At 43.9% G+C, this 13,734-nt stretch overlaps 1 protein-coding gene across 1 annotated transcript; it reads right to left on the reverse strand.

Annotated features, from left to right (window-relative positions):
• Window positions 1–1,169: 1,169 nt before the first annotated feature.
• Window positions 1,170–2,117, reverse strand: LOC148513816 (olfactory receptor 6B1-like). Its single transcript, XM_088481251.1, has one exon. It carries the CDS (start codon window positions 2,115–2,117, stop codon window positions 1,170–1,172), a length of 948 nt encoding a protein of 315 aa, XP_088337377.1.
• Between the last annotated feature and the right edge of the window lie 11,617 nt (window positions 2,118–13,734).

Consider the following 13,734-nt stretch of genomic DNA (forward strand, 5'->3'; position numbering starts at 1 on the left):
ACCCTAACCTAAAAGGTCTAAAACACTCTAGAGTGATGCAGGGTAACCGTAGAGGTCCGAACCTAGAGATTGCTTTGTAAAGAATGATACTACAGGCTTTATCTCTCCACCTAAAGAACATTTTCTAACTAATAAAATGGGCTGCTATAGGTGCTTGGCTTGCGTAACCTGCCATTACATGTATATTCAGGCAGTCAGACGTGTTTGGTATAAATAAAATGTTTTGCTTACTGACTGTCACAGTCTGAATTTGCATTCTGCCGGTTCCTGTGTGCAGGCTGCTTCTGTGCTATCTGTGTACTGTATGCCTGCTGCTTGTTGTTGCAGGCAGTGCCAGTGTGCAGTGCATGGCATAGAGATGGTCCTGGAGGTGCCAAGGCGAGCTACAAATTGCATGGAGGCAGATCCATCAGTAGTGACTTACAGGCTCATCAAAGGCTTATGGGGGAGCTGCAGTGGCTGGGTATGTGCAGTAGCTCCCCCGTTGGCCATTTTTGTTTAAGTCTGTAAGCTTAACGCTGCCCGATCGGAGCTGAGCTCTGATCGTGGCAGCTAGACTAGCAGTGGGGTGGTTGAGGGAAGGACGGCTGCCAGCATGCACATCAGAAGCTGTAATGCTGCCTGATTGGAGGAGCTGAGCTATGATTGCGGCAGCTGGGCTGCCGCAGTGGGGTGGGGGAGGTAAGACCAACCCCTAAAGGCATAGAAAGTGTCCAGCCCAGCATCCCGGCAGCCCAATCCACCCCTGGCTTGTCCAGTTTTGTCTACTTAGATGGTTCAGCTATTGATGGAATCCACATATTTTAGTCTTTAGGTACTTACTAAACCTTTATATGCTAATATTCTATCTTCCATTTATTTTTCACTTTATTTTTAGTTATACTGTATAGCATTTACTGTATACGTTCTGCTTTGTGACATCATATCATTACACATTGAAAGCAAAAAATAAATGCCAAGTTAAAAACAATCTAAAATATATTAATATTGTCTTTTTAATGTAATGATCATCATCATTTTATTCAGCGAAATACAACACATTACTGGCATTATACACCAACAATATCTGTTGTACCATCATCTATTAATTGTATAATTCTTCTGGATTGTTCTCTACATTTTACTGTACTTAGATGTCACTACTCCTATAACAGAATGTACTCTATGTCTTAAGGGTAAAATTGTGTGTTTTTTCTTACTACACCAAATAACTGCTGTAATGCTTTTTTGATTTCCATATTTCTCAAGCTGTATATTAAGGGGTTGAGCAATGGGGTGCCCACAGTGTTCAATAGGGACAGGAACTTGTTTACGTTGAATGATTGACCATAGCTGGATGATAAATAGATGGCCATCAGTGACCCATAGTAAACGCAGACCACGACTAGGTGAGAGCTACAGGTGTAGAAGGCCTTTTGTCTTCCAGAGGTGGAATTGATCTTGAAGATGGTGAGGCCAATGTAGAAGTAAGTCACAATGATGAAAAAAAAGGGGGGTACAACCAAAACACCCGAGAAGATAATGACTTGTATTTTTAGCACGGTGGCATCAGTGCATGATAGACCTACAAATGGGTCAAAGTCACAGAGGTAATGGTCAATAACATTATCGCCACAGAACTCCAAAAAAGACATTTGGATGATTACAAAGAGCGTCATTATGAAGCCGGATAGCCAGGTCAGAACAGCCAGTCTACTTTGAAGTGTCACGTTCATAATTGAGGAGTAGTGCAAAGGTCTGCAGATAGCCAAAAATCGGTCATAGGACATGACAGCAAGGAGAATGCACACAATACATATGGACTCCCCATAGACCTGAAACTGGACAAGGCACCCTGCAAAAGAAACATTGCTCCCTCCTTTCCATATAATGTATAACATATTGGGGACTATATCAGTCATCGATATTATATCAGATAGTGACAGGTGGCAGAGGAAAAAGTACATTGGTGAATGCAGGTGATGTGTTTTATATACCAGTGCGATGATCAAAGCATTTACAGATATTGTTAAGATATAGATGACAAGGAATACCCCAAAAATGACAAAGCGGAAATGACGAAGCTCCTGAAAGCCAAGGAGGAACACACCTGTGTCTGATGTCCAGTTCTTGTACATTATTTCATGTAAAATGAATGCAACATATTCATAAATGGTCTTGTCCAGCAGTCACCACAGAAGAATGTTTATCATGTGCATCAAAGGCAGTAATACCTCCTATTACCGACTATTTATCCATGTGGAAACCACCGATGGTCATAAATGTCCTTTCTATCTGCTTAATCTGTGTCACTAGCTAACCCCATTTTTTCATACTATGAGTTACATGTGACATTTAGGCCTTCAAACACTTAGATAGTTTCAAATCTTCAGATGCTGCAAAGGGGTACAACAGGGGTGCAAGGCACAGAAATCTGGGGAACTCTTGTGTCCACTAACATTTTGCTGTCATCTTTCACAAACTTCAGAACCCCAACATATAAAAAAAATTCCCTATATAAATGATTTCCTTTTAGTTTACATGTAGAGATGGAATGCCCAACATGGCACAATCAAGTGCAAGTCATAAGGCGTAATAATTGCGAATTCGCCCTTAACCCCACTCTGCTGGGACTGAAGCAGATTGAAATCATCAGCGGTTTGGGCTCAACATGGTGAATCCAATGGATTTTTGGTGTCACCAGACTGCACCATTACTCTCAATGAAATTAACACCATCTATAGGAAAGTGCAGTTAGGAATTTGTCCCACCTACTGTCATAATGGTTCCTGAACTGTCCATCCCTGACTTTTTTTGTTATGCCAAATGAGATGTTTATATTTCCTGCCATCCATTTTTATGTATGTACTGTATATGTATTTACTTTCTGCATAATAGTCTCCTACAGTACGGGGAGAAAAATAACACTTAGTTGAAGCAATATCAGGACTGACGTTCCTGTCCTAAAGGTCTCACAATCTAAATGCGTCATGTGAAACAGAAAACTGCAAAAGCCATGGTAATAAGTGCTGACATTTGGAATACAAATATACAAGTACTATAATGTGAATCTGTAGACCTACAGTACTGCAGTAACAGGTAAATTCATGCATAAGAATTATTTTGCAGCAACGTGACCATTTTGGGAGCTGCAGATAGGAGAAGATAGCATTCCAGGGATCAGGAGCTGCAGTAGTGTTACAGAAAGACGCAGAAATAAAGGCAGCTTTGGCAGAAACTGTTTCTCAACAAAATGTATGTGGTGGAATTAGGGAGCTCAAAGTTACCCCTTCCAAACCCTGTAACGAAAGTCCACGAACTCCAAATATAATCTGAGGAATGATATAAAGGGTTAATAGTAGAAAATCCATTATTACTGGAGCAACTCGAAAAGTTCGAAGGTTGAATTCAATTATAATAAGGAGAATAGGCATTCAGCCGCTATACATCAAATGACCAATTTCAGATACAATCAAGTGGACAACAATATAAAAAAGATGAGGTATACAGTATTACAGAAACAAGGTCATTAAGCAACTCACTTTCAAGTAAGCTACACACACAAAAAAACAGACTGCAAAGGTTTCTGTGGATCATGGGTGATGAGATAGTTGTGCAGCTGGAAATAAATAATGCATACTAGAATTTTAAGAGTATTGCACAATATCTGCCTTTTAAAGGACTGTTGGGACAGCTTGTAAGGATAGCGATCACATCAAAAGCTAAAAAACCTCTGACTGTCACATGAAGAACGCAAAAATAAAAGGGGAAAATTAGTCTGAATCAGAGGACATAGAATGGGTTTGAGGCGCAAAGTAGAATAAATTATGAAGTAAGGGGGCCGTCCTTTGGTTTCTATGATGGGTAGTGATTTATTTTTCTATTGTTAGACAGTCTGTGTAATATATATATATATATATATATATATATATAAAAAAACTTACATTTTTAATAATATATATTTGCTCCTATGAAATAAAACTATTTAGAAAAGAAACATTTCTATACATTTGTGTGACTTTCCCCAGATCATATGTGCATTGAATCCCCTATTACTTGCTGCTGTTGCTTCCCAAAGTTTAGTAAAGACAGACGATGTGAGTAGTGGTCACTGTGCCCCTGAATCCATCAGACAGAGTGTGGAACAATCTTGGAGAACAATGTAATACGATGGCATCCTGCAATGTGCTGCAGGTGTGGGATGTTATATACTTGTGATGTGAGGAGAGAGAATAAAGCTGAATGCTCACAAGAGACTCTATATATGTCCTTAGTGTGGAACCATCCTGGGAATTGTATGGAAATTATGTTACAGTCCTTTAATTTGTTTACAGTAGTTGTTTTAAAGTTTCCTAAAAAGGAAAACTGCATTTATACTGTATTTATACTGTATTTATACCATATTTACACTGTATTTATACCATATTTATTCTGTATTTATACTGTGGTATTAATACTTTCAGATACAATGGATAATAACACTGGTCTGCGTTTTAACTTTCTTTTCCTGAGGTCAAGGTTTTCATAGGGGATAACTTATATTTAGTGCAGTGGTTCCCAAACTTTTTCAGTTCAAGGCACCGTTAGCGTCTCCTTAATTTTTTCAAGGCACCCCTAAGCCAAATTACTTACTGAGTGGTACCTTGTTGACCCAAGTAGTCAAAATTATGTAATTAGTATAAAGGTCAGGACATAAATACTTATTAGTATACAGTGCCAGTGCCACTCATAACTGTTACCCCCCCACCCACTCCCTATACTTAGTCTACAGTGCAAGTGCAACTCATAGCTGGCCCCCCACCCCATAATTAGTATACAGTGCCACTCATAGCTGGTCCCCCCCACCCCATAGTTAGTATACAGTGCCACTCAATGCTGGTCCCCCCCACCCCATAGTTAGTATACAGTGCCACTCATAGCTGGTCCCCCCCACCCCATAGTTAGTATACAGTTCCACTCATAGCTTGTCCCCCCCACCCCATAGTTAGTATACAGTGCCACTCATAGCTGGTCCCCCCCACCCCATAGTTAGTATACAGTGCCACTCATAGCTGGTCCCCCCACCCCATAGTTAGTTTACAGTGCACTCATAGCTGGTCCCCCCACCGCATAGTTAGTATACAGTGCCACTCATAACTGGTCCCCCCACCCCATAGTTAGTTTACAGTGCACTCATAGCTGGTCCCCCCACCCCATAGTTAGTATACAGTGCAAGTGACACTTATAGCTTGTCCCCCCCACCCCGTAGTTAGTATACAGTGCCACTCGCAGCTGGTCCCCCCACCCCTTAGTTAGTATACAGAACCAGTGCCACTCATAGCAGGTCCCCCCACCCCATAGTAAGTATCCACTGCCACTCATGGCTGTTCCCCCCCACCCCATAGTTAGAATACACTGCCAAGTGCCACTCATAGCTTGTCCCCCAGCCCATAGTTAGTATACAGTGCCACTCATAGCAGGTCCCCCCACCCCATAGTAAGTATCCACTGCCACTCATGGCTGTTCCCCCCCCACCCCATAGTTAGAATACACTACCAAGTGCCACTCATAGCTAGACCCCCAGCCCATAGTTAGTATACAGTACCTCTCATAGCTGGTCCCCCAACCCCTTAGTTAGTATACATGGCAAGTGCCACTCATAGCTGGTCCCCCCACCCCATAGTTAGTATACAGTGCAAGTGCCACTCATAGCTGGTCCCCCCACCCCATAGTTAGTATACAGTACCACTCATAGCTGGTCCCCACAAGCCCATAGTTATTATACAGTGCCACACATAGCTGGTCCGCCCCACCCCATAGTTAGTATACAGTGCCACTCATAGCTTGTCCCCCCCCACCCCATAGTTAGTACACAGTGCCACTCATAGCTGGTCCCCCCACCCCATAGTTAGTATACAGTGCCACTCATAGCAGGTCCCCCCCAGCCCATAGTTAGTATACAGTGCAAGTGCCACTCATAGCTGGTCCCCCCACCCCATAGTTAGTATACAGTGCCACTCATAGCTGGTCTCCCATTCCCCATAGTTAGTATACAGTGCCACTCATAGCTGGTCCCCCCCACCCCATAGTTAGTATATAGTGCCACTCATAGCTTGTCCCCCCCACCCCATAGTTAGTATACAGTGCCACTTATAGCTGGTCCCCCCCACCCCTTAGTTAGTATACAGTACCAGTGCCACTCATAGCAGGTCCCCCCACCCCATAGTAAGTATCCACTGCCACTCATGGCTGGTCCCCCCCACCCCATAGTTAGAATACACTGCCAAGTGCCACTCATAGCTGGTCCCCCCTCCCCATAGTTAGTATACAGTAACACTCATAGCTGGTCCCCCCACCCCTTAGATAGTATACATGGCAAGTGCCACTCATAGCTAGTCCCCCCACCCCATAGTTAGTATACAGTGCCACTCATAGCTGGTCCCCCCAGCCCATAGTTAGTATACAGTGCCACTCATAGCTGGTCCCCCCCAGCCCATAGTTACTATACAGTGCCACTCATAGCTGGTCCCCCCCACCCCATAGTTAGTATACAGTGCCACTCATAGCTGGTCCCCCCCACCCCATAGTTAGTAAACAGTGCCACTCATAGCTGGTCCCCCCCACCCCATAGTTAGTATACAGTGCCACTCAAAGCTGGTCCCCCCCACCCCATAGTTAGTATACAGTGCCACTCATAGCTGGTCCCCCCCACCCCATAGTTAGTATACAGTGCCACTCAAAGCTGGTCCCCCCCACCCCATAGTTAGTATACAGTGCCACTCATAGCTGGTCCCCCCCACCCCATAGTTAGTATACAGTGCCACTCATAGCTGGTCCCCCCCACCCCATAGTTAGTATACAGTGCCACTCATAGCTTGTCCCCTCCACCCCATAGTTAGTATACAGTGCAAGTGCCACTTATAGCTTGTCCCCCCCACCCCACAGTTAGTATACAGTGCCACTCATAGCTTGTCCCCCCCACCCCATAGTTAGTACACAGTGCCACTAATAGCTGGTCCCCCCACCCCATAGTTAGTATACAGTGCCACTCATAGCTGGTCCCCCCAGCCCATAGTTAGTATACAGTGCCACTCATAGCTGGTCCCCCCCACCCCATATTTAGTATACAGTGCCACTCATAGCTTGTCCCCCCCACCCCATAGTTAGTACACAGTGCCACTCATAGCTGGTCCCCCCACCCCATAGTTAGTATACAGTGCCACTCATAGCTTGTCCCCCCCAGCCCATATTTAGTATACAGTGCAAGTGCCACTCATAGCTGGTTCCCCCCCACCCCATAGTCAGTATACAGTGCCACTCATAGCTGTTCCCCCCACCCCATAGTTAGTATATAGTGCCACTCATAGCTGGTCCCCCCCACCCCATAGTTAGTATACAGTGCCACTCATAGCTGGTCCCCCCCCCCATAGTTAGTACACAGTGCAAGTGCCACTTATAGCTTGTCCCCCCACCCCATAGTTAGTATACAGTGCCACTCATAGCTGGTCCCCCCCACCCCTTAGTTAGTATACAGTACCAGTGCCACTCATAGCAGGTCCCCCCACCCCATAGTAAGTATCCACTGCCACTCATGGCTGGTCCCCCCCACCCCATAGTTAGAATACACTGCCAAGTGCCACTCATAGCTGGTCCCCCCACCCCATAGTTAGTATACAGTACCACTCATAGCTGGTCCCCCCACCCCTTAGTTAGTATACATGGCAAGTGCCACTCATAGCTAGTCCCCCCACCCCATAGTTAGTATACAGTGCCACTCATAGCTTGTCCCCCCAGCCCATAGTTAGTATACAGTGCCACTCATAGCTGGTCCTCCCCATAGTTAGTGTACAGTGCCAGTGCCACTCATAGCTGGTCCCCCCACCCCATAGTTAGTATACAGTGCCACTCATAGCTGGTCCCCCCCACCCCATAGTTAGTATACAGTGCCAGTACCACTCATAGCTGGTCCCCCCCACCCCATAGTTAGTATACAGTGCCAGTGCCACTCATAGCTGGTCCCCCCACCCCATAGTTAGTATACAATGCCACTCATAGCTGGTCCCCCCACCCCATAGTTAGTATACAGTGCCAGTGCCACTCATAGCTGTTTCCCCCACACACACAACCCTCCCTGTAGTCAGTATACAGTACCAGTGCTGCTCATAGCTGTCCCCCCACCCCTAAGTTAGTATACAGACAGTGTTTGCCACTCATAGCTGTTTCCCCTCCAGCCCCCCCCTATAGTTTCCACAGGAACTAATGTTCCTTACCTTTACTACAGAGCTCCTGTGCCGCAGCCATTTCCTCAGTTCTTCAGATTCTCCAGCCGCAGTGTCAAAACAAGCAGCCCAGCCCACTGCCTGCTCCTGTGCAATCACATCTGACCGCCGCCCCCCCGCAATGCCCGTCATGCCTGCGGCTCCAATAGTGATAAGAGCAGCTTCCCTCTGGCTGCGTCCCCCTCCTGTGACCTCGCCTAACCGCCGCCCCGCCTCCGCTCCAGCTCCTGATCCAAACGCGATGATAGAGAAAAAAATGGCAGAATCTTCCCTCCAGTCCACGGCTCCCTAGGGTGCAGCAGCGCCCAGTTTGGGAACCACTGATTTAGTGGATGATGAATTAAAAAATATAACTCATTTACCTCAATCAGGTCAGGTTTCTTTGCTCTCTCAAGTTTAAAAAATTTCAAATTTTTCGTAAGTAAATTATATAATAAATTGGAAATTGTAGTGTTTATTGTTTCAAAGCAGACTTGCATTTGCATCACATGTACAGAATATATGATAAGGGTACACAAATACAGTACAGTTATTATGGAAGAAAGGACCTTTTCAGAGACGTTTGTGTGCGTTATGCACCTGGAACATCTCTTGAGGCACATTTTTTACATTTTAACTATTTCTATGCTTCTGCACCTAATGAGGCCTGCACCAATCATAGTGATCTGTGCAGTGATTCCCCTCAGCAGCAGATTGATGGTGGGTTTGTCATCAGATCTGATGTGGTACAGGGGTTTGAAATCCAAGGGGTAATGACGTGGGATTTCAGATGATAGTCAAACCAATGCATAGTAAATGCTGTCCGTCATTGAGTGTTGGTTTTGACTCAAAACCGTTGGCCAGTAAATTTACCGCTATAGTGAGCAAAAAAAGCTGGAAACATTTTGTACCAAAAGAAATCTCTGGACAAGATATTGCACATTTATAGCTATATATTTTAGAGCACGATTTTCTTAATTCTGTTGGAATGGAAAAATATATATTGGACACCTGTCTAAATAGGTATATACATAAATTAGAGATGAGCTGGTTGGGTTGGGGTCTATCTGACACAGATCCCAAAATGAGGCAAAACATCATCTTCCTGTCATCGGATCTTGTATGTTTTCGATTCCATGTAAAAGTCCCTCCCATGTGGTTGGGTGCCATTTCAAGCTGGAGATCTGACAGGAAGGTAGTCTAGGCAGGCAGGGCTCTTCGTGAAAGTGGTAATAGCAAGTTAGTTTGTATCTGCAACTAAAAAACTACTGCAAAGTCACAGAAAATTCATCAATGTCTGTAAATAAGGCATGGGCACTGTGTCTAAATGGACAGGGAGGGAGCATTGTGTTCAAGGATTAAGCAGGAGTCTGAATATATTTAGAAGCAGTGATCTACTGTTCTTGGGGTCACTTGTTAAAAAGTCAAAAAACTGAAAAAATCCTTTTAATAAATAATAATAAATAAAGAATAATAGTAACCTCTTAAAAAATAAATAAAAAAACTCATGATACTGTGTTTAACAACAATAACGATCAGTAGGTCCAGGGCCACTGCCTTAATATCTGCACAATTAGAAACAGCTTGTTGTCACTAGTTTAAAAAAATAAAAATACAATCTTTCTTAACCTTGTGTGTGTTGTTTATACAATTTCAGGCAGGCCATGATACTGTGATTAACAACACTAATGTTCATTAAGTCCAGGGCCACCACCGTAATATCTGTGCAGTGAGTTGATATGGATCACGACATTCAATCAATAGAACAGCAGGAGCACAACCCAAGTACTAGCACTGTAGCTGCTGCCACCAGTCATGACAATATGGCTTCAACCTTTACTAAAGCCAGTGCTTGAGGGTATAGTGTTACAAGTCCAGTCCAGGACTTGTACATGGCTCAAGATTCTCCTGCTCCTGATACTGTTCCAACTGGACCTGCATCATCGGCTCAGTAAATTTCCGGCAACTTGCCACACCATCGACTCACGAGTCACACCATCGGCTCAGTAGCCGCTACATTGGCCTCAAGCCACTCCACTCAGCTACTCAGCCAAATCTCTGGCAACTTGCCGCAGCATCGACTCATGAGTCACACCATCGGCTCAGTAGTCGCTACATCGGCCTCAGACCGCTCCACTCAGCTACTCAGCTAAATCTCTGGCAACTTGCCACACCAACGACTCACAAGTCACACCATCGGCTCAGTGGCCGCTACATCGGCCTCAGGCCGCTCCACTCAGCTACTCAGCTAAATCTCCAGCAACTTGCCACACCATCGACTCATGAGTCGCAACATTGGATTAGTAACCGCAACATTGACCTTAAGCCGCAACATCGGCCACAGCCGCAACATCGGCATCAGCCACAACATCAGCTCAGTAGCCGCTACATCGGCCTCAAGCCACTCCACTCAGCTACTCAGCTAAATCTCCGGCAGCTTGCAGCACCATCGACTCACGAGTCACACCATCGGTTCAGTAGCAATTACATCGGCCTCAAGCCACTGCACTCAGCTACTCAGCTAAATCTCTGGCAACTTGCCGCAACATCGACTCACCTCAGCCGCAACATAGACCTTAAGCAGCAATATCAGCCACAGCCGCAACATTGGCCTCAGCCACAAGATTGGCTCAGTAGCTGCTACATCAGCCTCAAGCCACTCCGCTCAGTACTCAGCCGTTTCTGCCGGCAGTTAGCCGTGTGTTGTTTGGCATTCAGCCAGTTGCCCGGAACAATTATTAACATTTCTTTCCACCTTGTCTGTTCCTCTCTCCCACAGGGATTTCTGGGTGTTGGATCCCTGATATTCATAACATATATAGGGTTTAGGTCAGGGCATCTAAAATGAAAACATTATTTTACATTGTTAAAGAAAAATATATCACCTTTAATAAAAATAAAACTTACTATAGAAAAATATTATATTACCAAAATGCCATACACAACATACAGTGGCAAGGAAAGGCTCAGACTTGGCCTTTATTTGCGAGTGGTGGTTCTGCAATTGCTGTCAGTCAAACATCTTCTTCTATAACTTCACATGATAATGAAACACCTTCTCACTCAGAGTCTAGAAGAGGTTTCAAAACTAAAACAGGAAAATCTGTGCTGAAAAAAAAATACTAAGGTAGAAGAACCTGTGTGTTCAGAAACATCACAAATCCCTGAGGAGAGTCTGAGGGTTTCCACAAGTGCTGTGAGTGAGCCTGACATTTCTGATACTGCAGTCATAGAGAAACCTCATTCCACCATTTCAGCGCCCTCTGCAAATGTGTGAATAAGCAGTACAAATTAAAAATGCTGACATAGATATTGAGGATTCTACTGTGGAAATGCAACAGGATAAGGGGGATATTTGGGTAACTGATATTGGTGCAATTGATGATGTTGATGATGAGGTTGTTGTTAGTGTATGTCAGGTGCCAGTGGAAGCAGTTCTTGCCCATGATAAGAAGAAGTCCATTTTCATGCCAGGGTATAAGACCAAAAAATGAATCTCTTATATGTGGAATTATTTTTACCCAACAATTGTCAAGGTAGGGGTATTAACCATTTCATGAAAAGTTTTTGCCAAAATCTGAAATGTATGCCAAAAAATAACAAGTAGTCGAGCATCAGCAGCTCCCTTGTCTCTGCTAAATCCAAGCACATGGAATTTCTTCTGCCAACACCTTCATCATCAATATCCTCAATAAGGATCAGAGGTACTTCTTTATCCAATTTGCTAAGGCCAACTAACTCCTCCCCTATCCAGGATTTCTAAGAATTACTTGAGTGCTAGGCCTGCTGCTGCTGTTGCTGCTGCTGAAGGGGGTGGATCTTAATCCCAGAAGGGGTCCAAGAAGACTACTAATCATAGTTTTAGAAAACCAGCTTCCTCCTAATCTAAGGGTTGCACTGTTGGAGTTAGCAGGAGTTCTCTCCATGCGAGGAATGTAGATTTATCCATGAGACATTGTTTCAGCTTTCAACCCATTGGTTAGTAAACCATGTGGTTTGAAAACCACTCACAAGTCCTTTAACAGTAAATCTCCCCATGCTTTCTTAGCATTGGCTTGTGAAAGCTTGGAGATTGCAGACATTACTATGGCTAATGGCCCAGTGAAGCAATAATAGAAAATACTGCAAAGCCTTCGGGATGGCCATTGACCATCTGTGGCTTAGGCCCAATGGAAGATGCTCAGCTGTAAACCTTTGATGGTTCAGCTATCAATGGATTCCTAACTGTGGTGAGAAACCATCAACCATTGATAATGGACAACCCTACAAAGTCTCTCTGTCCTTCCTGGAGATTCCCATTTTAACATTTATTGGCAGGTCACACTGCTTCCCTACAGGTACAGTAAATATATCATCTGATGTTCTTTTAGCTGTGTGAGAGTCTACCAGCGGTTGCTGAGTGTGGACTGGTGCCGGCTTTGTGAGGATCTATACAGTCATGACAGCTACCTCAGAAACTCAGAGGAGAACCAAAAGCAAAAGTCAAGGTTTAGAAGAGGACACAAAAGCAAAATAAAAGGAGCATGAAAGAAAATAAACAAATTAATAGGAAGAGAAAGATAATATTAAAATATAATAAATGTAAATAGAATAATAATTTAGAGAAACTCAGAAAATTGTCGCAGATCATTTTGGCAGAGAGACAATAGAGTGGTGACAACAGTGAGGTACAAACTGACATTAGAGAAAGAACAGGGAGGAAGAGAAGTATAACCACTTATTATATTTTAATGAGAAATTTAGCTGTGAATGTAGATAACGTATATGTTTGTAGGAGTGAATAGTTATGATATTTTTACAGAAATACAGGATATGTGGAAAGAAATAGTGAATAGCCAGTGTTATATCCTTGCTGAGAAATATAAAATAATAAAACAAAATGTGCTGTGGTTCACCAAGGTGAAGATAAATATTATAAAGAACAAGAATACTGTAATATACTGATTACACTTTTTACCAAACAGCTGTGTATATTCTCTGAGTATGTTGTACCACTAGGGAGCGCTGTAAGGATGTAAATACAGATTAAAATGGATATCAGAGAACCGAAAGCGCAGAAATAGAAGAGTCAGATTTAGGAAAGAGACAAACTGTAGGGCCTGATTAAGAGTTGGACGCATGGGTCAGTGTCAGACTTAGTGGAGTGATTTTTTGCTACTGTGCATTCGCCAAAGCCATGCTGCGCACACACAGCGATGGATTAGCGATGGCGGATGCAGTGAGGATTTATTTGCATAGTGAGTGACAGGTAGTCAGAGTTTGGGGGTGGTAACAGAGAAATGCAGGCCTATTGGGTAGAGATGAGCAGGTTTGGCTTTCCAAAAACCGAAACCACCTGAACTTTGCACATCCGACAGGATCCAAGTCCAGACTCGGTGATCTCTGTCGGGCTCGGATCCCAAAATGAGGCAGAATATCTTCCCATTGTCGGATCTTGCAGTGTCTTGTAATGCATATAAAAGTCCCTCCCATGTGTTCGGCCACTATTTCCTGCTGAATATTTGATAGGGGAGGTAGT

The sequence above is a fragment of the Taudactylus pleione genome, unplaced genomic scaffold (assembly GCF_031769625.1).
Source record: "Taudactylus pleione unplaced genomic scaffold, aTauple2 ptg000268l, whole genome shotgun sequence".
NCBI classification, from domain to species: Eukaryota; Metazoa; Chordata; class Amphibia; order Anura; family Myobatrachidae; genus Taudactylus; species Taudactylus pleione.